The sequence below is a fragment of the Colobus angolensis genome, unplaced genomic scaffold (assembly GCF_000951035.1).
Source record: "Colobus angolensis palliatus isolate OR3802 unplaced genomic scaffold, Cang.pa_1.0 Scaffold117, whole genome shotgun sequence".
NCBI lineage: Eukaryota > Metazoa > Chordata > Mammalia > Primates > Cercopithecidae > Colobus > Colobus angolensis.
In genome coordinates this window covers 360,429-385,655 of record NW_012112808.1, presented here as the reverse complement: position 1 = coordinate 385,655, position 25,227 = coordinate 360,429, and the positions used below count along the sequence as shown (strand labels likewise).

Genomic DNA, 25,227 nt, shown 5'->3' with positions numbered 1-25,227 from the left:
ACCAGAGATGTGTCAGTGTATGCTGAACTGTGTCTACGCCTTTTATATATTTTTTCTTCTTTCTTGAATTACTAAATCTGTTTTGAAAATGCCAGTCAGTTTTACATGTGGTAAGCGTAACCAAGAAAAGAGGCTGCTAGGAAAAGGGGGTAGGAGCACTGATCAGAGTGAGAAAAAGCCAGAGAGAAAGTAAAGTTCAGCAGGAGCTGCTTCTTCCAGGGCTTACAAAGTGTAGCTTCTTCACTTTATTTCAATAAGGGAAGTGTTTTTCTCACAGATGCTAATGCCACTTCCTTTAAAAAGATAGGTTTCGACTGGGCATGGTGGCTCACTCCTGTAATTCCAGCACTTTGGGAGGCTGAGGTGGGGGGATCCCAAGGTCAGGAATTCAAGACCAGCCTGGTCAATCTGGTGAAACTCCATCTCTACTAAAAATACAAAAATTAGCTGGGTGTGGTAGCATGTGCCTGTAGTTCCAGCTACTTGGGAGACTGAGGTAGAAGAATTGCTTGAACCCGAGAGGCAGAGATTGCCGTGAGCTGAGATTGTGCCACTGCACTCCAGCCTGGGTGACAGAGCGAGACTCCGTCTCAAAAAAAAAAAAAAAATTAGCTGGGTGTGGTAGCATGTGCCTGTAGTTCCAGCTACTTGGGAGACTGAGGTAGGAGAATCGCTTGAACCCGAGAGGCAGAGATTGCCGTGAGCTGAGATTGTGCCACTGCACTCCAGCCTGGGTGACAGAGCGAGACTCCGTCTCAAAAAAAAAAAAAAAAAAAATTGGTCTCTGGTAACAGAGAAAGAGAGGGGAACTTACATTTGTTATTAAGGTGCCATGTATTTAATAAAACACCAAACAATTTAAACTTTGATTCTATTCTGTCATCACACATACTCCAAAAGGTAGGAACAGTATTTCTATTCCCATTTTACAGAAAACTGAGGCTCATGGAGGTTAAATAATTTAATAATTTATCCAACTTCACATGGTTAAATAAGAAAACATGAAATGACCATTTCTAAACATCATTTGGTGGCGGGGCGCAGTGGCTCACACCTGTAATCCCAGCACTTTGGGAGGCCGAGGTGGATGGACCGCCTGAGGTCAGGAGTTTGTAACCAGCCTGGCCAACACAGTGAAACCTTGTCTTTACTAAAAATACAAAAATTAGCTGGGTGTGGTAACGGGCGCCTATCATCCCTGCTACTTGAGAGGCTGAGGCAGGAGAATCGCTTGAACCTAGGAGGCAGAGGTTGCAGTGAACTGAGATTGTGCCATTGCACTCCAGCCTGGGTGACAGAGTGAAACTCCATCTCAAAAAAAGAAGAAAGAAGAAATTAGAGAGAAGAAGAAAGAAAAGGAAGAAGAGGGAAGAAGAAGAAAGAAGAAAACAAACATCCATTGGTGATGTCCAAAAATAAGCATCTCACAAATTAAACTAATAAAGAACCTAGAGTCATACATGCATACCTTGTTTTCTTGCCCTTTATTTTATAGCACTTCACAGATCCTGCATGTTTTACAAATTGAAGGTTTGTGGCAACCCTGTGTTCAGCAAGTCTATCGGCATCATTTTTCCAATGGCGTATGCACATTTCATGTCTCTGTCACATTTGGTAATTCTCATAATATTCCAAAAGTTTTCTTTATTATTATATCTCTTACGGTGGTCTGTGATCAGTGATTTTTTTTTTTTTTTGACACAGTATCGCTCTTGTCACCCAGGCTGGAGTGCAGTGGTGGAGCAACCTGGGCTCACTGCAACCTCCGCCTCCCAGGTTCAAGCAATTCTTCTGCCTCAGCCTCCTGAGTAGCTGGGACTACAGGCGCCTGCCACCACACCCAGCTAAGTTTTGTGTTTTTAGTAGAGACACTGTTTCACCATGTTGGTCAGGATGGTCTTGATCTCTTGACCTCGTGATCCGCCTGCCTCCACTTCCCAAAGTGCTGGGATTACAGGCATGAGCCACTGTGCCCGGCCACAGACTTGTAGGTTTTTAAGGAGATGGGTGTCTTGATGAAAACAGTACTTAGGGAAAATTATTCTGAAGGTAGAAGGAAATTAGATTAAAATGAGAACAATTATAATTAAATCTATTAGGAGGCTATTGTATGAATGCAGGCATGAAATGACTGGTTCTGATTTATGCTGTGCTTTCCTCAGAAAACTAAGTACTCACCCAACAAAAATCCCACTGGGAGAATTTCCTCTGGGCCCTTGTAGTGTAAATCCTCTCTCTTCTACGTTTCGCCAATTTTCTCCCCATTCCTGGTACTTACTGTCTGCACACTTCTAGTCATTTATTCCCAGCCTGACCTGCTCTCGTAACTTAGTTCCAGGTTTTAGAATCATCCTTGTTGCCAGGTGGGCCTCTTACTATTGGTCTCACCTCTGTCAGCTTGAGTGAGTGTCTTCTGTGGATTCTCCTGTTACCTGTGTTGTTCTGCTTTCTGTTCATCACAGTGTGATTCCCAGGGCTTTACTTCTTAAGTGGCAGCCCATGTGGAAATCAGCACATTATCCCTTCCTACTTCCTGACCTCCTGCACCCACAGTTGTCCACTCCAAACTCCCCACTGGCCCAGCTCAACCCTCAGATCATGCCAGAGAGAAGAGGTGAGAACTGAGCATTGAGAAATGCAAAATCATTAGGGGACTCAAAACGAAAGAGAAACTCTCAAATAGGGGTTTGAAAGGAAGAAGAAGATTGGAGATACTATAAAGTCACAGAAGCTGGTGTACAACAGAGTCTAAAAAGAAAGACTATAAAACTAAGCAAACATGTCTAGGGGGAAGATGTCATTGAATGAGACAAGAAAAAGAGGTCATTACTGGCCTTTGAGAAAGAAGTTACCTATGTGAAAAGGTTAAAAGCTAGATTTCAAGGATGTAAAGTAGAAAAAAGTCTATCAAGAAGCAGAGGCGGCCGCCAGCACTTTGGGAGGCCGAGGCACGTGGATCACCTGAGGTCTCAGGAGTTTGAGACCAGCCTGGCCAACATGGAGAAACCCTGTCTCTACTAAAAATACAAAATTAGCTGGGGGTGGTGGTGCCTGCCTGTAATCCCAGCTATTCGGGAGGCTGAGGCAGGAGAATCACTTGAACCCAGCAGGCGGAGGTTGTGGTGAGCTGAGATTGCGCCATTGCACTCCAGCCTGGGCAACAAGAGCAAAACTCTGTCTCAAAAAACAAACAAACAAACAAAAAAAGATAGAAGATAGCAAAGCACACCACTCATTTACAATGTGCTCAATGAAAAAGGGCAGGTTGCATTTGGGGGTGGGGTGGGGTAGGGTCCTTGGGCTGGCTCTTCCCATGCTGTCAATTTCTTACACAAAAGCAAAGATTGCAGAGACTCCAAATTCAAACTTGGCCTCCCAGGTTTTTAATAAAGATATATTTGACAAAATAAGGGGATAGAACATATTTTGTTTGTTAGCTTGATTGATGACATTTAAATATTTAGACATATAGGCCGGGCGTGGTGGCTCATGCCTGTAACCCCAGCACTTTGGGAGGCCGAGGTGGGTGGATCACGAGGTCAGGAGTTCAAGACCAGCCTGGCCAACGTGGTGAAACCCCATTTCTACTAAAAATACAAAAAAAATTAGCTGGACATGGTGGCGTGTGCCTGTAATCCCAACTACTCAGGAGACTGAGGCAGGAGAATAGCTTGAACCCAGGAGGCAGAGGCTGCAGTGAGCTGAGATCGCACTTTTGCATGCCAGCCTGGGTGACAGAGCAAGAGTCCATCTCAAGGAAAAAAAATATATATATTTAGACATATAGAATGTGGACTCTCATTTATATTCCTACTCTAGGTTGTGCAAATATTAGGGTCAGGCCTCTGGTAACGGGGTGAAGATAGAGAAAAATCGGGGGTTTTTTTGCTTTTTATTTGTTATTCTCATTTTTATTTTTATTTTTTATTTTTGATATGGAGTCTCACTCTGTTTCCCAGGCTGGAATGCAGTGGTTCAATCTCAGCTCACTGCAGCCTCTGCCTCCCGGGTCCAAGCAGTTCTCCTGCCTTAGTCCCCCAAATAGCTCAGACTATAGGCATACACCACTACGCCTGCCTAATTTTTTTATTTTTAGTAGAGACGGGGTTTCACCATGTTGACCAGGCTGGTCTTGAACTCCCGACCTCAAGTGATCTGCCCGCCTCGGCCTCCCAGAGTATTGGGATTACAGGCTTGAGCCACCGTGCCTCGCCTATTGCTACTCGCATTTTTTTTTTTTCCTGCTCCAGATTGTTTGTTTAGATTGGGGAAACTGCCAAATATTTCAATAAAATGAGAAAGAATATAAGAGAGAATGAGAAAGTCAAGATACTGGCTAGCAAGGGTTGGTGAACAGAACAATAGTCCTTGGAAGTTAAGTAAGGTGAACTGGACAGAGTTAGACAACACCAGGGATGAAAAGGAGGTGAGTCTACACTAGGGAAATAAATGTGAAGCCAGGAGTTAAAGCATTTTGAAACTCTCATGAGAAATTAGATCTGGAAAGAACTATAATAGAGAGTTTTTTTATATTTTCTTCTTCTTCTTCTTTTTTTTTTTTGAGATGGAGTCTTGCTCTGTTGCCCAGGCTGGAGTGCAGTGGCACGATCTCGGCTCACTGGAACCTTGACTTCCCGGGTTCAAGCAGTTCTTACGCCTCAGCATCCAAAGTAGTTAGGATTACAGGTGCATGCCACCATGCCCAGCTAATTTTTGTATTTTTTTAGTAGGATGGGATTTCACCATGTTAGCCAGGCAGGTCTCAAACTTCTGACCTTGTGATCTGCCTGCCTCCACCTCCCAAAGTGCTGGGATTACAGGCGTGAGCCACTGTGCCTGGCCGATATTTCATTCTTCTAATCCTTTTCTCAATGCTAGGAATATATTCTATATGATTTATTTTGTCATTAATTATTGGTCTACCTTAGCTTCAGAGAATTGAGATTTTTGAACCAAGAAGTCCTAATAGGCTGAAAACACAGAATCATTTCAGTTGTCAATTGTTGCATTAACAACCCAAAACTTAGTGAGTTCAAACAACAATGATTTATTACTCCTCATAATCTCATAATTCTGTGGGTTGACTGGGTGGTTTTTCACTGATCTCATCTGGACTCACTCTCATGCAGTTTCATGCAGCTGGTGGTCAGCAGAGACAGCTGGGATGGCTAGGCCTCTCTGTCCACATGGTCTGTTATTCCTTGCTTCTTCAGGACATGGTGGTCTCACGGCATTGCTCCAGGAGGATAAAGGAGGCTACAAGGTCTAAGGACTAGCCTTGGAAGTTGAAGTGTCATCTGCCATATTTCAGTTGGTCAAAGCAAGTCAAAAGCAGAGCCCAGACTCAAGGAGTGGGAAAAAATAATATCCATCTCTTGATGGGAGGACTGGGCAAAGTCACATTGCAAAGCGATGTGAACACAAGGAGTTGTGATTCCCTGGGGGCCATTGTTGTAACAATCTGCAATAGTCCACCACCCTTAGCCTCAATGATTTATGTCTCTTTCATGAATCTCATCCTCCCAAAATTACACAAGTCTCATCTTATCATATCATCAAGCTCAGAATCCATGATCTCATGGTCTGTATGAAGTCAAGATGTTGATGAAGTTCCTTAGGTATAGTTCTTTAATTCAGGCACCTGCAAACTAAAAAGAGAAGTTATTCCCCTATGCCTTCACATACCCAATGTACACTGGAGAGACAGAAAAACCACATTAGACACTGCTGTCCTGAAAGGGGGAAGGAGAGACATACTAGTCACTGGTCCATGGCAATTTGGAAATCTAGCCAGGTGCATGTTGAAAGGTTCCTCTACTCCAGGGACAGGCAATGTTTATTAATTAGGACCCAGTTCTACCCTCTGGAAGTGGTTCCCTAATGTATTGATCTATTTGGCTCTTGGCAATACCCTCTGGGCTAGGGTCTGCCTTCTGAGTCATCTTTCTTTTACATAAGAAATGGCCCATGTTTGTGGCTGAGTAGCTGTCTCATGCTTCCTCCTATTCCTGGAAAGATGGAGGCCCACAGGCCTCTTCTCATTTTGAACTGTCTCAATTTCATTTAACCCAAGCTAGTGGCTTTTGTTCAACACAACACTTTTTAAAACCTTGTAAGTGTTCTATGAATCTGATGGGCTTCCCCTCCATGCCCCAAAAACCACATGGACAATTCTTTTGGAGGCAGGAGGCTGTAGTGCTAGCTTCTTCCCTACCACTTCAAAATTCTTCTCTCTCAGTGGAAGGGGAGGAGTAAATCAAAGCTGTAGTGTGCATAGGATGGTGTGTTTCATGTTATGTAAATTGATGTGTCCCATAAAATGTTGTGCATAAATCAGATTTTTGTTTTTGAAAAAATGGAGTTTATGTCATTATAGAAACTTGCCAGTTAAAATCAACCTATTGTGAATCCTTTGGTAAGGTTTGATGTGGCAATGGTGTAGAAAGAAGAGCTCTGGAGTCAGACCTGCATATGAATCCCACTCTTCCCTGTGACCTGGGACAAGTGACTTATTCTCACTTGGTGAGAACACAGATATTTCTGTGCTTGCTATTTTGATGGGTTGTTACGGAGATTGAAGATAAAGTATCTAAAGACTCTAGCATATAATAAATTACAGTTAGAGCTATAATTCTAGAGCTGAATGAAACTTTAGTCCCCTTCCAAGGCTAACTCCACATCAGACATTTTTGATGGTATACGCTATTATATATATTCATTTATTCATGATGATCATGAACTACTGACCTATTACGTGCATTATGAAACATATCCCTAAAATAGAGATAATGAAGGAGATTTTTTAAAACCTCAGGCAAGTAGATCTAATATTTTCTTCCTGCACCCGGTAGATTGTGGTTTTTTACAGGCAGTGCTTGAATTTGCAGGAATTTCAGCATCCTGTAGGGGAAGTGATAAAACAGTGGTGCAGATCTCCAGCAGTCACCAATGTTTCTCAAGTGGTACAAAACAAGCAAGTCTAAAGTAGGATGCATTTTTGTAACAGAATGTTTTCCCTAGTAGCCAATGGAAACTTCTTTTTCTTTAGGTAAAAAATCTGAAAGCCTGAAATTTATAAAATAAACACCCTTGTAATAAGTTTCAAAACTGTTTTGGCTTGCACATCTTCTGCTGGAAATAATGAACAATTGCTATTATCTTCATGTTATGTTTTAAGCTACTGAATAGTTAATTCCTTCAGTTATATGCTTATGCTTCCTTCCATTTTCCTAATTCTTGTATCTACACTTATCCTACTTTTGATTACTGCTTTTAGCCCCGTAATTTTCATGTTACTCTTTGACCACTGACAGTTTGATTTTCTGGACCAGTGTATAATATAAACTTTACTCCATTTAATATCTGTAATTTTCTCCTCTCACTCAAATACACATGACACTTTGTACTTCTGCGTCTGTACGTTCTGTACATACTAACTCTAATTTTATTCTGTGTACTTTGGGGAATGTAATAATGGGAATCTACCAAATCACATTGCTTTTTCTAGTTTACTTTTTCTAGTTGTGATAATGGAGTTTAAAAACTGCTAGACATTTTATGTGACTATAATATCAGTCATGATGTTTGATTTCTAATACACAAATATAATTAGGCTGAGGAATTTTCTTTGAAAGATACTATAATTGAGAGATGTCACATTACTGGCAAAGCATTAATAAGTACTAATAACATGAACTCTCTAATTATGTTTTACTTGCCATAGTCCCTTTTAAACTACTAATGTGTTAGGTTGGTGCAAAAGTAATTGTCGTTTTGGGCCATGAATTTTAAATAATTATAGCTAGGCTTAAATACATCTTTGTTAATCAAAATAAGAACCATTGCAATCAACACATTTTTGCCAAGGAGAAATAAGTTTGTGTTTTCCTGTAGTGTAAAAATCCATGCTTCTGGATTCGACAAACTCTTGGAAAGCATTTTCTGAATCTTGCTGGTTGTGGAGGCATTTTCCCCGCAAAAAGTTGTCGAGATGTTTGAAGAAGTGATAATCGGTTGGCGACAGGTCAGTTGAATATGGCAGATGAGGCAAAACTTCAAAGCCCAATTCGTTTGACTTTTGAAGCTTTGGTTGTACAACGTGCAGTCAGGCCTTGTCCTGGAGAAGAATTGGGCCCTTTCTGTTGACCAATGTACGCTCGGGTGTTGCAGTTTTCTGTGCATCTCTTCGATTTGCTGAGCATACTGCTCAGATGTCATGGTTTCACTGGGATTCAGAAAGCTGTAGTGGATCTGATCGGCAGCAGACCGCCAAACAGTGACCATGACCATTTTTGGATGCAAGTTTGGCTTTGGGAGGTGCTTTGGAGCTTCTTCCTGGTCACAATCTGACTGAGAAATGGTTCATTGTTAAGAAAACACTTTAAAATGATTATTTTTTCCAATTTTTATTCAGCTCATGAGGCACCCACTTATTAAGCTTTTTCACCTTTCCAATTTGCTTCAAATGCCGAACAACCATAGAATGGTCGACGTTGAGTTCTTTGGCAACTTCCCATGTAGTTTTAACAGGATCAGCTTTGATGACTGCTCTCAATTGGTCGTTGTCAATTTCTGATCGCCAGCCACTATGCTCCTCATCTTCAAGGCTCTTGTCTCCTTTGCAAAACTTTTTTTTTTTTTTTTTTTGAGACAGAGTCTCACTCTGTTGCCCAGGCTGGAGTGCAGTGGATCGATCTCAGCTCACTGCAACCTCTGCCTCCTGGGTAGCTCCCAAGTAGCTGTGTCTACAGGTGCCTGCTACCATGCCCGGCTAACTTTTTTTTGGTATTTTTAGTAGAGATGGGCTTTCACCGTGTTAGTGAGGATGGTCTCAATCTCCTGACCTCATGATCCGAACACCTCAGCCTCCCAAAGTGCTGGGATTACAAGTGTGAGCCACCGCGCCCGGCCCTCCTATGCAAAACTTCTTGAACCACCACTGCACTGTGCGTTCGTTAGCAGTTCCCAGGCCAAATTGTGTTGTTGATGTGGCAGGTTGTCTTTGCTGCTTTACGACCCATTTTGAACTCAAATAAGAAAATCACTCAAGTTTACTTTTTGTCTAACATCATTCCATAGTCTAAAATAAACAGCAAGTAATAAGCCAAAAAAATGAAATGAGAAATGCCCATTAAAATGATGTATAACATAACCACATTTATTTAAGTAATGTATTCCAATAGCAAACAACAAATTCCAACAACGCAAAAACTGCAAGCACTTTCGCACTCACATATAATATCCTGAAGGCATGTTAAATCTTTTAAAGAAGTAGGTTCCATATAATAATAATAATTATATATACCTAACATTTATTAAAAACTATGTATTAAGTACTGTGCTAAATATATAAATGATCTCATTTAATTATAACAATTAATGAAACAGTTACAAAATCAAGACTAGAATATAAGCCTGTTTGACTTAAGGCCACAAAGTAGACCATGAGGCTCCATTGCCTCTGATGTTGGTCCCAATATAATCACTTGACAAACTTGGGATAAAGTTTTATTTATAATAACATTTAATATAACTTATTCATATCTTGAACCTAAGGAACAATCCTAATGTATAGAATAGTATCAGATATGTATCATCTTTAAAATAATTTGGTATGCCTTAGTAATGCATTGCTCACCAGGCAGTTTTTGAATATTTATTTATTTAAGACAGGGTCTTGCTCTGTCATCTAGGCTGGAGTACAGTGGCACAATTTCCGTTCACTGCAGCCTTGATTTCCCGGGCTCAATGATCCTCCCACCTAAGCCTCCTGAGTGGCTTGGATTTCAGGCTTATGACACCATGGCTGGCTAATTTTTGCATTTTTTGTAGAGATAGGGTCTCACTATGCTGCCCAGGCTGGTCTCAAAACTCCTGGACTCAAAGGAGCCGGCCACCTTGTCCTTCCAAAGTATTGTGTTTACAGGTGTGAGCCACTATACCCAGCTTAATTTTTATTTAGAATTTGCCAGTTATTTCTCTAATTTGACAGAGGACTAAATATGAATCAATCTGGGACCAGTTCCTATAAGGTCTAAATTACAAAGTAAACAAAACAGACGTAGAATTGTGAGGCCGCTGCCAAGTACTAAAGTTCATCGGTAAGTGAAAGAATAAAACATCAAATTAATAAATACAATGGGCCGGGCACAGTGGCTCACGCCTGTAATCCCAGCACTTTGGGAGGCTGAGGCAGGCAGAACACCTGAGGTCAGGAATTCAAGACCAGCCTAGTCAACATGGCAAAACACTGCCTCTACTGACAATAGAAGAATTCGCTGGGGGCAGTGGTGCATGTCTGTAATCCCAGCTCCTTGGGAGGCTGAGGCACGAGAATTGCTTGAACATGGAGGCAGAGATTATAGTGAGCCAATATTGCACCACTACACTCCAGCTTGAGTGACAGAGTGAGACTCTGTATCCAAAAAAAAAAAAAAAGTAGAAATAAATTAATTAATAAATACTATGTCAGAAATAACATTAGAATATTTATGACCTGTTCTTAAAAGCTTTTGACTTTTCGGAAATACAAAATTTTGACTATTTCATATTGGTTTGTGGTCAAATTCTTCAGCCTGTTAAATGTGAATGTATCACATATTTGCATTTTTTTTTACTTCCCAAAACATATGATCAATTTTACAATGTATCAAATTTGTTTACAGCAATTGAAAATTTGTCAATCCTAGTAATGTAGTAAAGTTGAAACATTATGATGTGTTGTTACCCTGTCATCTCATATTTTCAGACTTGTTTATCTAAGAAAGTGAAGAAATTTCAAGCACTGTGCAAAAATAAAATATGCCAATGATTATGCATGTATTCTACATGATATATATAGTCTTTATAAAAATATGTATTAAAACTGGTTCATTAAAAATTCATTGAAAGCTATTTTCTCAAATTTCAAAGCCTGATATAATTATCAGTCTACATTTCTCAGATGTTTGTATCATTCAATTAATTTTTAGTATCTCTCTGACATATGGATGAGTCTATAAAAATATAAAATGTTATATTTTCTCTTCTATGTTTTAATACCTTCTATTAATAGATGACATTTATATAGATACATTTAATTAAATACATTTCTAGCTCAGAAAGTTTTCCACTATTGTAATTAGCTCTATTATTTATGGAACTCTTTCATGTTATTAACTCAATTTCAGAATGCTTGATTAAAGTATATAGATTGTCTCTGGTGTCAAGTTCTAACTTTACAGATTATCAGTGAAGGAATTATTTTTAACACATTATTAACTCTAAATTGTAAATTATTGTCAACAATTACTCTTAGAGTTCTAAAAGTTTTCTAGAAGTTTTTTTAACAAGAAGTTGTATTTAGTGAAATTTTAAAAAGAAAATGTTTTTAAATTTTATAAAAATATTTTGTATATTGCAGCTATCAAAGCAGAAAAACATAATAAAAGACAAAAGGAAAGAAATGTCACCACACAGGTAAATATTTGCTAAATCTTTACATTTTTTAATAGAAAATTTAGGCTATAGGCACTATTTTTATTCAGGATACTCAGAATTACTTGAAGAGGCAATTACTAACTATTGTCTCCGTTTTTGTTTTTGTTTTTTAATTCTCAGTCAATATTATTCTTTCGTTCATTCAACAAACATTTGCTTAGTCAACTGTGAGAGGAAAAGACTGTCATCAGGCCTGAGTCTTCTAAGTTGTGGACTGCCTGAGGTCCTAAATATTAGGTTGGCGCAAAAGTAATTGTGGTTTTTGCCATTACTGTCAATGGTAAAAGATGCAATTACTTTTGCAAAATATTAAGACACAAAGAGTAGAGACCAGCCTGGCTTATAAAGTCACAGATGCTTATTAAACATTATCAATCTTACGATGTCTTTGCACAGTTTGGAAGTAGGTGATTCAAATTTTCAGTTTATTCTCAACCCAGCAATGATTTGCTCCTATAAATATGTCATTTCGAGTAAGAAGTGGCTTTCCATCTCACACTGAGCGAAACCAAAGCATTATAATAGCTTGCTTATTGGGCTCTATGGTCTTGCCCTAGTGTGTTTTTTTCTCTGATATCAGCTCCTACTACTGTCTCCTTGACATCATTGCAGACACACTGGACTCCATGCTGTTCCTCAGAAACCCCAAGAATGTGCCCCCCTTTCCTGTTCTCTCTGCTTGGAATGCCTTTGCACCCAGATGTCCATAGGGCTCCCTTCCTTTACCTTCATCTTTTCAGAAGGTCCTTCCCTGGACCTTCACTAAATTTACAATCACTCTCTCTAAAATTGCAAATCCTGTCAAACACTTTCTTCTATACCCCTTCCCTGCTGTATTTTTCTTCTCAAAATTATCACCATGTAACATATTTTATTATATTTGTTGTCACTCTCCCTCCACTAGAGTACAAACTCCATGAGAACAACGGTTTTGTTTGTGGTGTTCATTGCTGTTATCCCCAGCCACTAGAATAGTGCCTGGCACATAGTAGACACTCAATAAATGTTTATTGAATTGATGAGTAAATCTTAAATCCAAATGGAGGAAGTAAACTATGAGAAATATTAATACAAATTAAAAACCCCTCTGTACATTGCAACCTTTTCTAAACCCCTCTGAATATAGCTTCTCTCTTATCACTATAACTACTACATCCCATAATTAGCAGTGGGACTATTGTTAGCAGAAATAGATGGGAGCTTCACCTAAATCTCAGTTTGTCTTCAGGGAAGGGGAGAATGAAGGAACATCCGTTTCATCAGGTCATCTCGCTTTTTCTTGCGGGCTCTTGGCATCTTGCGAGAGTGTGCCTGCTGAATAACACCTGAAATGCCCTTTGGAATCCTCTTACCGCTTGAGAACAAGGATGCTGCTCAGACCCATAAGCATCCACCCAATGCCCAGCATTAGAAGATGAGGCCTCCAGAGTAAAGATGGGAATGGGCCCCTTCCAACCTTGTAAAGCCTAGGACAAAAGAAAACTAAGAACTATTCTAAGATATGTCAGAATATTAGAAAGTAAAACAAAACAAAACACAATACAAAGCTAAACACTACCTTTGTGTCAAAGATTAGGGGTAAATGTTCCAGGGTAGCCTGTTTGTAGATTGTATATCTCACTCAATTCCATTGGCCCAAGCACAGATGGTAGAAGTGGAAAGACTAAAGACTGCAAACACCTCTACTGCAAAGTGCCCATATATGCATGTTATCCTACAACCAGAATAGAGTATCCTCAGCTCACTGAACTTGCCATAGTGTTTCATGACTCCTTGCCAATGAGCAGGATACTATTTGGGTGAAAGCACCCTCTCTCATCTCTACCCCCAGTGCAGGCTTGGCAAATTCTGGTTATCTTCCATAATAATTACCATTTATATTATAATTTTAAAAATGCACTCACCTAAGTGAAGCTGCTCTTTCCATAGTTTTTCTCTCTTTCTGGCTTTACAACAATACAACTTGCAAAAAAAAAAAAACAAACTACTCCTCCATTCCCCGACAAAAACTTTTTGAAAACACACATACACATATGAAAAAAATGTTTAAAGATAATTTGTCTTGTGCTAAGGATCTAATATTTTCAGGAGTTCTGTGTGCTATTTCCTTCTACATTAAAGAATAATCCTGAATACAGATGTAATAAATGTATTTATTACATTTATTAGGTATTTAATGTACTATCAGGAAGTAACTTAGGTCGCCTAAGGGAGCAACTTAAGTGTATGGCTGAGGGACCACTATTGTTGTAGGACTTCCTCCTTAGTTCAGCTAAAAACAGGGTCCTAGTCACACGACCATGAAAAATTAGGCTCGCAGACACTTTGAAGGGTGAGAAGGGCAGGGTTTATTGGGTGAAAAGGAAAAAAGCGGCGGAAACAGTGACTTTCAGCAAAGCTGCCAGTGGGCTCACAAATTAAATCCAGATTACCAACTCCGGAATAAGAGAGTTCAGACTCCTCCTCCTTGCAAATGGCAGGAACTGCCCGAGGCTTCACCCCATTCACCCAGGATGCAGCCCAGTTGGAGTTTCTCCAGGGACCCTTTTACACTTGGCTGTCTGATTACTCCCTCTGCAGAAGTACATCTAACTGCTGTTAAAATAAGGGTAAGAATGAAGACCGATCTTAACTGTTTCCTGCTGACAGGGGGCGCTGTTCTGGGGAACGGCAGTTGGAGCTCCCCAGAGGTCTAGCTAAAGGTCCCCCGCAGAAAGGGCCATCCTCCAAGGCTCCAGTTGCATGACCATTTGGAGTTTGATGGCCTGAAGGTGAGAAGAGACAAACCAGGTTATTAGAAAACACGTATCAAAAAGAGAAAAAAGGTAAGGACACATCAAAAATCCCAAGGCCTTTTACCAGTTTGCACAGGGAGAGGGAGGCCAAAAGCCTGACTGGTTAAAAAAAAAAAACTTTTACCCTTTTGCCAGCATATCAAGCTTCTGGGTTCCTTTCTCCTGAGCCCAATCTTAAGCCAACCAGTCTAAGGTTTGGGAAATTAAGTTTTCCCACTTTGGAGGATGCATCTGACAGGAGTGTCCTGAGTACAGAGACACAATTACCTATCATTGAAAAGAGGACAGAGGAGGAAAAAAGGAAAAAAGAAGGCTTTCACTGCAAAGTCTCCCAGGTTTAAGTGATTCTCCTGCCTCAACCTCCCGAGTAGTTGGAACGACAGGCACACGCCACCACACCCAGTTAATTTTTGTATTTTTAGTACAGATGGGGTTTCACTGTGTTGGGCAGGATGGTCTCGGTCTGTTGACCTTGTGATCTGCCCACTTTGGCCTCACAAAGAGCTGGGATTACAGGTGTGATGCACGGCACCCAGCCAATAAGGCTTTTTTTAAAAAGGAGTCCCAGGGGTTCAGGATGCATTCAAAAGGGATATAGACTGAAGATGAATGGCTACCCATCTAGAAAGAGGGGAGCAGGCATCCCTGGTTCCCTTCTCTTCCTAGCACATAGCTGGGGGCATGTGAGGGAGAGAAGGAAGAGCGTCCTCTTTCCCTCTTCTGTCCTTGCATCATCGAGTCCCAGTGACCCTGGCAGGTGCAATCCATAGGTGCCAAAGTGGCTTGCACCCATGAGGCAGGGAGGGCCTAGATAATAGGAATTAGCTGCTTTCACCTATGTCTCTATTCCATCTACCATCAGTAGCCTTGGAGTTTCCTAGACGTCATTTATGCCGTGGATACTAGCATGACCCTTATCCATGAAATGGGAGGCTTGGCTTTATTGGCAGGAATTAGCCCTGCTTACCTGCACTGTCTTTTAACCTCTGTTGTTGCCTGCCTCTGGATTCCTTAGATCCAGTTTTCTTTCCTAGGGCTTTGACCTGAAGCTTAGAATTGAGTTTGGGACAAAAATGTGTCTTGGGAGGGGTACATGGACTCCTTATCAGAAGCCAAATGCTAAGGTGAAGGTGTGGAATTGAATCCTCCTCCAACAAGGGAGAGAAAAGCATGTCTTGTGACATGCCCAGATACTCGGTGGCTACAGTTACACTTGCTAAGATTTGGGTGCATGGTGCTTAGCTTTGGTTAGCTCCCTTGGTCTTCCTTTCCCAAAAAGGAAACCTCTGTGTGATGAGCATCCTGTTTATTTCCATCACCTGGCAGGATTTAAAGGCTCATTGCTCAGAACCAGAATACTGATCCAGATTTTTACATTACCCATCCCTTTTGTTCTTTCTGAGCTGCAGGTGGAGATTGGTTGGTTGATTGATTGATTGGTTGGTTCACAGGAACAAGCAGAGTGAGTCTGAAAATATAAACAAAAACTTAAAAACAACTAATGAGTTTATAATTTAATCACAAATCTATGATGAGTCTTGAAACATAATTTCTCTCTCTCCAGTCCTCATTTTTGTTTTAAAAAAAAAAAATCATGATAGGACTGAGTTGTTTGCAAAATATATTTTAGTCTTATCCTTCGCCTGATTATTTGCATAAAGTACAGCAAGAATAACTATTTCTACATAGGCTAGATTTTAGTCCTATCCTTGGCCTGATTATTTGCATAAAGTACAGCAAGAATAACTATTTCTATATAGGCCCTTTAGGCTGGATTTGATGGAACTCTGTTCCATAAGGAATCTCAGATAAAACCTTTTAAATCTGAGCCCAATCATCCTGAGCCCAACCATCCTCAAATACCTGTGAGTTGTGTGATCCTCTCCTCTTAAGGTCCCAAGATAAATGTGGGGCTCTTGGCCCTGTTAGGAAGTGACATTCTTTACTGACCACAGGTCAGCAACCCTGTACAGGGACTGCATAAATGAGGGTGTGAGGTCAGTTTTTTTCTCCAGGGGGCTTTCATCAGCTGTGCAAATTGAGCTTGCCTCCTTAAAGGGAAGCGTATCCTTTCAGTCAAAGCCTTAGTGAAACAACCAGTTTCTCCAATTGTGTCCTGTCGCAAAAGAAAAATGGAGTCTTTTTTTTTCTTGAGATGGAGTCTCACTCTACTGCCCAGGCTGGAGTGCAGTGGCTGTGATCTTGGCTCACTGCAAGCTCTGCCTCCCGGGTTCACGCCATTCTCCTGCCTCAGCCTCCCTCCTGAGTAGCTGGGACTACAGGCGCCCGCCACCACACCCGGCTAATTTTTTGTGTTTTTAGTAGAGATGGGGTTTCACCATGTTAGCCAGGATGGTCTCAATCTCCTGACCTCGTGATTCACCCACCTCAGCCTCCCAAAGTGCTGGGACTACAGGTGTGAGCCACTGCACCTGGCCGAAAAATGGATTCTTATTGCTCTGATGCAAATAACTATATTGCCATAAGTTAAAAATACTCACAGGTAATTTCTGAATTCTAGAGGTACTATGCAGAAAAACCAAACATGCTCCAAATTTTGTTCACAGGAGTATACCTTACTAAATTATTAAGGGCCATAAAGAGTGCAAAATAAATTTCCTTGACTCTGAAAAACAAAAGGATTAGTAATATTCCAAGAAAAAGTCAAGAAGATTGCTTCAGCTTGCTGAGTTTAGCCCATTTAGTTCTTGATTCCCATGATATTCATGAACATTCAGCTCTTCATGAGTCCTGTACATTTTTCTTTATTCCAATGTTGAAATATCCAAAGTTATTAGAAGCCTGTATTTGAGAGTACCTGTCAAAATTATATAGCTCATTATAAATCATCTTTTGAAAAGGATTAAAACAAGACAACAATTGTCTGTGAATAACAAAATGTCTAGGGTAGTTACAGTTAGAAACACAATTGACAAAGACGTTTGATTATCTCCATAGGTTATAGTAACTTAGCATAACAACGTTAATTATCATTGATATCATATACTCAGACATTAAAATCTTAGCAATCCCATAAAATTTTGGAACATATATTAGAATTATTCATGAAAATATATTCTAAAGAAGATTGAACATCATTTTGGCAATTGCATATAACTTAACAAGTCAAATCATCCTGTTTACCTCTCTTTTCTGGGTATTCCAGGGGCCCTCTGAAGTATCCAAAAGCTAGGTGTCAGGAAAGACAATTTTGAAACTGACATTTGATTTTGGGAAGCCTATTCAATATGTTAGCAGTTTAAAACACTTGATATAGAATTCCAGATTGACATAAGTTATTTATTTTGCCGAAATGATGAGTCAGAAATTTAAAGAAGTAAGAAACTTGTATAACCCTTTAAAGATTTTGCCAAAGAGCAAATCTGTGCCCCAAGAATACCCTGTTGTGCTTTCATTCCAATGCACAACCCAGAGAAAAACCACACAATATCCCCCTTGAATCTAATCAATATGTTCACACCTAGAACTTCTTCTGCAAGATTAATTTCCACAATCCTTCCACCACTTGTTTGAACCTTCAGCTTTATCCTATCTAATTTAAAACAATTATTTAACCCTAGGCAAGAATGTACATTTTCATGCCTTTTTATAACCTTTTATTCAAAACACATTTTAGGCTGGGTACAGGGGCTCACACCTGTAATCCTAGAACTTTGGGAGGCAGAGGTGGGCAGATCACTTGAGGCCAGGAGTTCAAGACCAGTCTGGCCAATGTGGCAAAACCCCATCTCTACCAAAAATACAAAAATTAGCCAGGTGTGATGGCATGCACCTGTAATTCCAGCTACTTATGAGGCTGACGCATGAGAATCACTTGAACCCGGGAGGCAGAGATTGCAGTGAGCTGAGATTGTGCCACTGCACTCCAGCCTGGGTGACATGGTGAAACTATGTCTTTGAAAAAAAGAAAAAAAACCAGTCCAGGCGCAGTGGCTCACACCTGTAATCCCAGCATTTGGGAGGCTGAGGTGGACGGATCACAAAATCAGGAGATCGAGACGATCCTGGCTAACACAGTGAAACACCGTCTCTACTAAAAATACAAAAAATTAGCCAGGTGTGGTGGTGGGCGCCTGTAGTCCCAGCTATTCAGGAGGCTGAGGCAGGAGAATGGCGTGAACTGGAGGCAGAGCTTGCAGTGAGCCAAGATCATACCACTGTACTCCAGCCTGAGCAACAGAGCAAGATTCTGTCTTAAAAAAAACAAAAAAACACAAATATTTTATTGTTCTTATACACTTTACATGTAAATCTATTTTCAGTAGTTTCAATTACATGTCATAATGGTAACTTTTAGCCATTTTTAACTTTAACATAAAACCTGGTAAGTTGTTTTAATTGTGTGCTAGGTAGCGCAGCCAAAGTTTGACTCCTTCTAACATTAATTAAGGGCATGGTTAGTTCCATATGTCCCCGAGCCTCACCAATTGTGGAGCAGGCAAGTCAAATAGTTCTCAAAACCCAAAAGGCAGTTTGTAACCTTAAAACATTTAACAAGCCTTGCATGTAACCTGCATCATTTAGTCCACCTATTTATATTTTGATGACATTTGCTTTTTACCAATAATCTTTAAGGCTGTTTTTATTTCTCAAAGATTAAAGTCACATGAACTGAAAGTTACCACAGCTTTTATCTTCTCTTTGAAAAATATTTGATCCAAGTGCTTGTCTTCCTTTAGGCCAAAGTAACTAGAAGTCTTTTTACAGACATCACATACATAACACATATATAGCTACAACGACAGGCAGAAGAAAACCCAGCCACGAGGTGGAGCCCTGTAAGAGACGGGGCTCGGAAAACATGCAGATATCAAACCAGAAAGGACTCATTCCCTAAGGCAGGATTGCTAAACAAAGCTTTGCCATAGGGTTACAGGCCATAACCCCAGGATATAAAATAAGATGGAGGCCTGCTGCAAAGTTTGCTGTGGAAAGCCGTGCACAGTACACCAGATGGGCTACAGCTTAAAACTAACCTCACAAATCCTCTCTCACAATTAAAACTCTACAGAAAATATAAACAGTGATAGTTGGGGTGCCTGGACTAGTAAAATGTTTTCCAAAAAGAAAAAAAAAAAAAAACCATTAATTAAGAGTTAACTGCTGATGGGGTAGAGAAGGAAAAAGGATGCCAGAGAGGAAGAGTTCATTATTCTTATGCAAATAGTTCCTCCACCAGAGAGAAACATTGCAAGGGGACAAAGCTGAACTCCCTGGTTGGGGGAGTAGAGACTCCATGGGTGCACGGTAGGGAATGCCAGCCAGCTGCATGGGTGCCTTGAGGCCCCCGGCAGCTACTGTTGGCTCATTACTGCCCTGTGTGGCCACTGGACACCATGCATACATGCAGCAGACACATCCATGCACCAGACATGTCCATGCACCTCAGCTAGTAGGAAAGGATGAGCAGGGAGCTGCCTCGCCTAACCATCCTGCACTTGCACCTGTGGCCATTGGGATGGGTGTGGCCCATATCCAGTATTGTAAAAGAAAAGATAAATGCTATTACTGTCCTGAAAGTAAGAAGAGGAATGCCGTAGGACCAGAAGGCTCAGAAGCAACAGTGAGAGGTTTTGAGTCGCCATTTCACTCACCCTTCCTTGAGTCCCATGGTGGGCACCAAAGCTGTTATAGGACTTTCTGCTTAGTTCAAGCAAAAACAGGGTCCTTGTAATAACCATGAAAAATTAGGCTCACAGACACTTTGAAGGGTGAGAAGGGCAGGGTTTATTGGGTGAAAAGAGAAAAAAGGGGAAACAGGGACTCTCAGCCAAGTGAGAGAGTGTGTTTCCTGCCCGTGGGCTCACAGATTGAATCCCAGGTCACCAATCGCAGAACAGGAGAGGCCAGGCTCCTCCCGCTGCAAACCAGCATGAACTTCCAGAGGCTCCACCCCATTCTCCCAGTGCGCACGTTGGTTGGAGTTTCTCCAGGGACTCCTTTATGGCTTTGTCTCATTATGACCTCCATCACTACCATGAGCAACAGTGGAAACTCTGAAAAGAAGGAAAAAGTCACCTGGCTCACAGCACTTAGCAGTTTCACTGAGTGTTCAGTTTCATCTCTTCTTCAGTTTAACAGACACAATCTTTTTGTTTTTAGATTAACACCTTGGTCCAATAGATAATTAATTTGACTAACAAATAGGATATTTCAGTTCTGGTAAGTTTTAATTCTTTGATACTATCTGAGCAGCCTGAGGGGCTGTTTCCTGAGAAAGAAACCTGGTAGTAAAGATAGCCTCAAGATTTCACTTACATTGTCTTATTGGGCATTTAGTATAAAATTTAGAAATCTTAATTTAGGTCATTATATTCAGAATTTATATTCAGTATCATATCCTTACAGTTATATAACAAACTCTATAAAATCTCTTCATATATAACATTTATTCCTCCTAACATCTTTGTGAAGGATGTTAATTGGTTATTTAAATGGTTAATTATCCCCCATTTTGCATATTAGAATAAACAAGCCCATTCCGATTTAAGAGATCTTAGTATTATAAATTATCACTATATTCACTCATGCAGCACAACGCCTACAATGTACCCTACACAGTTACTGGAATTTGGAATTTCCAAAAGGTTCTGAATGTGTTTTTTTTGCTTTGTGAAACCTGTTTGATATTACTTAAACTTGGTTGTAAGCCTCTGACAGGCAAAACAGTATGTTTTCACCTTTTTTAGTGTGATGCTTTGCATGTGGTAGATACAATAAAGGTTTACAGGTGTAATTCAATACACCTACTACCATATCTTCAAGACTTGGCTATAAAATGTGTGGATTCTCCATCCCTGGGATGTTTATTTTCTTTCTTTCTTTTTTTTTTTGAGACAGAGTCTCGCTCTGTCATCCAGGCTGGAGTGCAGTGGCGTGATCTTGGCTCACTGCAACCTCTGCCTCCCAGATTCAAGAGATTCTCCTGCCTCAGCCTCCCCAGGCTGGGACTGTAGGCGCATGGTACCACACCTGGCTAATTTTTTGTATTTTTAATGGAGACAGGGTTTCACTGTGTTTCGATCTCCTGACCTTGTGATCCATCCACCTTGGCCTCCCAAAGTGCTGGAATTACAGGCGTGAGCAAATAAACCAAATTTTCTTTCTAATCAGTATTTTCTTTCTAATCACCTAACTTCAGGGTCGTACTTCTCCAAATGTTACCTTTCCCTTCATCTTAACTGAAACCTCGTTGTCTCCTGACGACTTCTTCCCCTGTAACTCTTTCAAGCATTTTCTCCCACAACCCACTTATATTGATTGGTTCAGGATAGGGTAGCAGGTATCCTTCTCCCTCCCTATTGCCACATTCTCATTGGGAAAGTAGTAAGAGATGAAGACAGAAGCGTAGCTTGTGGTCTTTCTCTCCTAGGAGCAGAGAGCTCCTGTCTACATTGGAGATTTCAGTATTCATGAATCGTAGCAGCTCAGTTTCATTACTTACATCTTCTTGCTTCCAATAGTCCCAGCCTCCTCAAGACTGCCATGGTTATAATCTTAACTGTGCCTGTTCCAAATGAAAATTTCAGGTATCCAAGTCTCTGATGGCCACTGATATCTTTCCAGGTTGTTCCATAAATGCTTCAATCCCACCAGGACCTCAAATCGATTTGCCCTTTTTACTGCTCATTGTTCCCCTCACATGCTCATTTCCCTTATTACTCGGCTGAGAGTTGATGCCACATCACCACAGGACCACAGGACCTTTTCCAAAGCCAGTGGGAACAAACCTATTTCAGAAATTAGGCTTTAAAAAATTGTGGTCAAATACACATAACATAAAATTTACCATTTTAACAGTTTTTAAATGTACAGCTCAGTAGTGTTAATTATATTCACACTGTTGTGCCACTAATCTCCAGGACGCTTCATCTTGCACAACTGAAACTCTATATCCATTAAAAACAAAACAAAACAAAAAAACTCTCCGTTCCCCTCTCACCCCAGACCCTGGCAATCAACATTCTACTTTCTGTCTCCCCGAATTTGACTACTTTAGGTACCTCATCTAAGTGTTCATACAGTATTTGTCTTTTAGTAGTTGACTTATTTCACTTGGCATAATCTCCTCAAAATCTATGCATGTGTCAGAATTTACTTCCTTTTTAAAGCTGAAATATGTAATTATACTTTGTTCGTTCATTCATCCATTAATGAATGCTGATTGCTTACACATTTTGGCTATTGCAAATAATGCTGCTATTAACATGGGCGTACAAATACCTCTTCAATACCCTGCTTTCAATTCTTTTGGGCACATACTCAAAAGTGGAAATATTGGATTACACAGTAGTTCCATTTTTAATCTGTTGTCTTATCATCATTTGTTTTCCACAGTGGCTGCACCATTTTACATTCCCACCAGTAGTCCACTAGTGTTCTAATGTCTCCAGCACTTGTTTTTTTGTTGTTTTGTTTTGTTGTTGTTGTTGTTTTTGAGATGGAGTCTAGCTCTGTCGCCCAGGTTGGAGTGCAGTGGCATGGTCTTGACTCACTGCAAGCTCCGCCTCCCGGGTTCATGCCATTCTCCTGCCTCAACCTCCCAGTAGCTGGGACTACAGGCACCCGCCACCATGCCTGGCTAATTTTTTGTATTTTTAGTAGAGACGGGATTTCACAGTGTTAGCCAGGATGGTCTTGTGATCTGCCCGCCTCGGCCTCCCAAAGTGCTGGGATTACAGGCATGAGCCACCATGCCCAGGCCTGTTGTTTTGTTTTTATTGTAGCCATTCGAATAGAGTGTAAGGTGGTAGCTCATTGAGGTTTGCATTTCTGTTTTCCTAATGATTGGTGATGCAGATCATATTTCCGTGGGCTTGATGTCCATTTGCATATCTTCTTTGCAAAAATGTCCATTCAACTCATTTGCTTATTTTTTAATCGAGTTTTTTATTTGGTGAGTTGTACAAGTTTTTAAATATATTCTGGATATTGACTTCTTATCTAATTTGCAGATATTTTCTCACATTCTGTAGGTTGTCTTTTCACTCTGTAGATAGTGTCGTTTCATACACAGAGGTTTTAAATTTTGATGTAGTCTAATTTATCAATTTTTATTTTTGTTGCCTGGGCTTTTGGTGTTATACTAAAACTGACCCAATAGTTCCATAGATAGTTTTGTGGATAAACATAGAAATTGACCCTTCTGGTCTTAAAGCTTGAAACTCATATTTGTTTTATCTGAGTTCTGTTCTCAGGAAACCACCTTTAGGCCTCTCAAAAAAGTGTCAAAGAACTGAAACTCATCAGATCACCACATCTAGGCAATGAGATGCTGGCCCCCTCATTCACCATGACTGCTTGCCCCTCCCTAGTTCCTGTTTTCTTACACATTGTTTCATTTCTTCTCTGCTATATAAACCCTTGGTTTCAGTTGGTCAGGGAGAGGGATTTGAAACTGATCTCCCACTCCTCATTAAAGCCTTCTTCTTTGGCAATACCAATTGTCTCAATCGTTGGTTTTCAGTGCATTGGCTTTCTGTATGGCATGCAGTAGGGCCTAGACCGAAACCCTGGTGTTTCAGTAACAATAGCCAAGAAATCATTACCAAATCCAATGACATGAAAATTTTCTCCTATGTTTTCTTCTAAGTATTTTATAGTTTTGTGTCTTATATTTAGGTCTTTGATACACTTTGAGTTAACTTTTGTATGTGGAATAAGGTAAGGTCCAATTTCATCCTTTTGCATGTGGCTATCCAGTTTTCCCAGCACATTTTGTTGCAAAGACTGTCTTTCTCCACTAAATGGTCTTGGCACTCTTTAATATCATTTGACCATATATGAGAAGCTTTATTTCTGGGCTATCTATTCTATTGCATTGGTCTATATGTCTATCTTTGTGCCACACCCTTTTGACTATTGTAACTTTGTAATAGGTTTTGATATTGGGAAGTTTGAGACCTCCAACTTTATTCTTCTTTTTCAAAATTGTTTTGGATATTCAGAGTCCCTTGAGATTTCATTTGAATAAAAAAAAAAAAAACACACAACTCTATTTCTGAAAAAAAAAGTCATTGGGATTTTTATAGGGATTGCATTAAATCTGTAGATCACATTGGATAGTATTGACATCTTAGCAATATTAACACTTCCAATCCATGAACACAAAGTGTCTTTCTGTCACAGGATCCTTGGGGTGTCATTTTTCCAGCTGGAAGCCTCTGTGGCTGGTGGCACCTTTGCCCACGTTTTGCTCAGGCCTGCTGAGCTCATTCCAGCCACTTGGCCTGGCAGGCTGCACTTGGCTCATGCTACCAGCCTGGACCCCACAACTGCCAAGGGCGAGCCAAGCATGGAGTGGTGAGGGGTGCATGAGTGAGCACAGGGTCCAGCCACTGTGCACAGCCAGGCACACTGGCTGCTGTGGTAGAGTGGACAGCTACAGGCACTGGCACAGGCAACAGCTTCATGCAAACCTGTGGCTGGATCAGATGCACTGCAAGTGGCTTTTGCCATGGGCACCTGTGTCTGGATGAAGGGAATACAGTGGTGCCCAGAAGCTTGGAGATGCTAGAAACCACAGTGCCCCAAAGAGGGTGTCACAGCCCTGGCTCGGGGAGCCCCTAAGTCTGGGCTCCTAGAAGGGCTGCAGCTCTTCTCTTCTCCTTGCCTGCAGTGTAGGGGGCATGTTTTAGCCCTTTTTGTGTTACAGCTCTTTCAGTCCCACCATTCAGCGGGTCCCAAGTTCTTGTTCTGCATCCAGGAAGAATGAGGGATGCAGACAACTGGAGGGTAAGCAAGGCAAAGAGGTGCTTCATTGAGTGACAGTACAGCTTTCAGGAGACCCAAAGTGGGTAGCTCCTTTCCGCAGGCAGGTAGTCCTGATGAATGCAGCTCTCAGTGGAGAGGAGATCCAGAGTGGGTAGCTCCTATCTGCAGGCAGGTCATCCCATCATCTCTGTAGCCCTCAGTGGAGAGGAGATCCAGAGTG

General features: G+C 40.8%; 1 protein-coding gene across 2 annotated transcripts in view; it reads left to right on the top strand.

Moving 5' to 3' along the window:
* The window catches only part of SEL1L2 (sel-1 suppressor of lin-12-like 2 (C. elegans)), a 145,275-nt gene that overhangs the window by 23,155 nt on the left and 96,893 nt on the right, over positions 1–25,227 (top strand). For both annotated transcript variants that reach the window (XM_011962567.1, XM_011962574.1), the window contains exon 2: positions 11,402–11,457. In XM_011962567.1, coding sequence (XP_011817957.1) covers positions 11,402–11,457 — 56 coding nt within the window. The remainder of the gene's footprint in view (positions 1–11,401; positions 11,458–25,227) is intronic.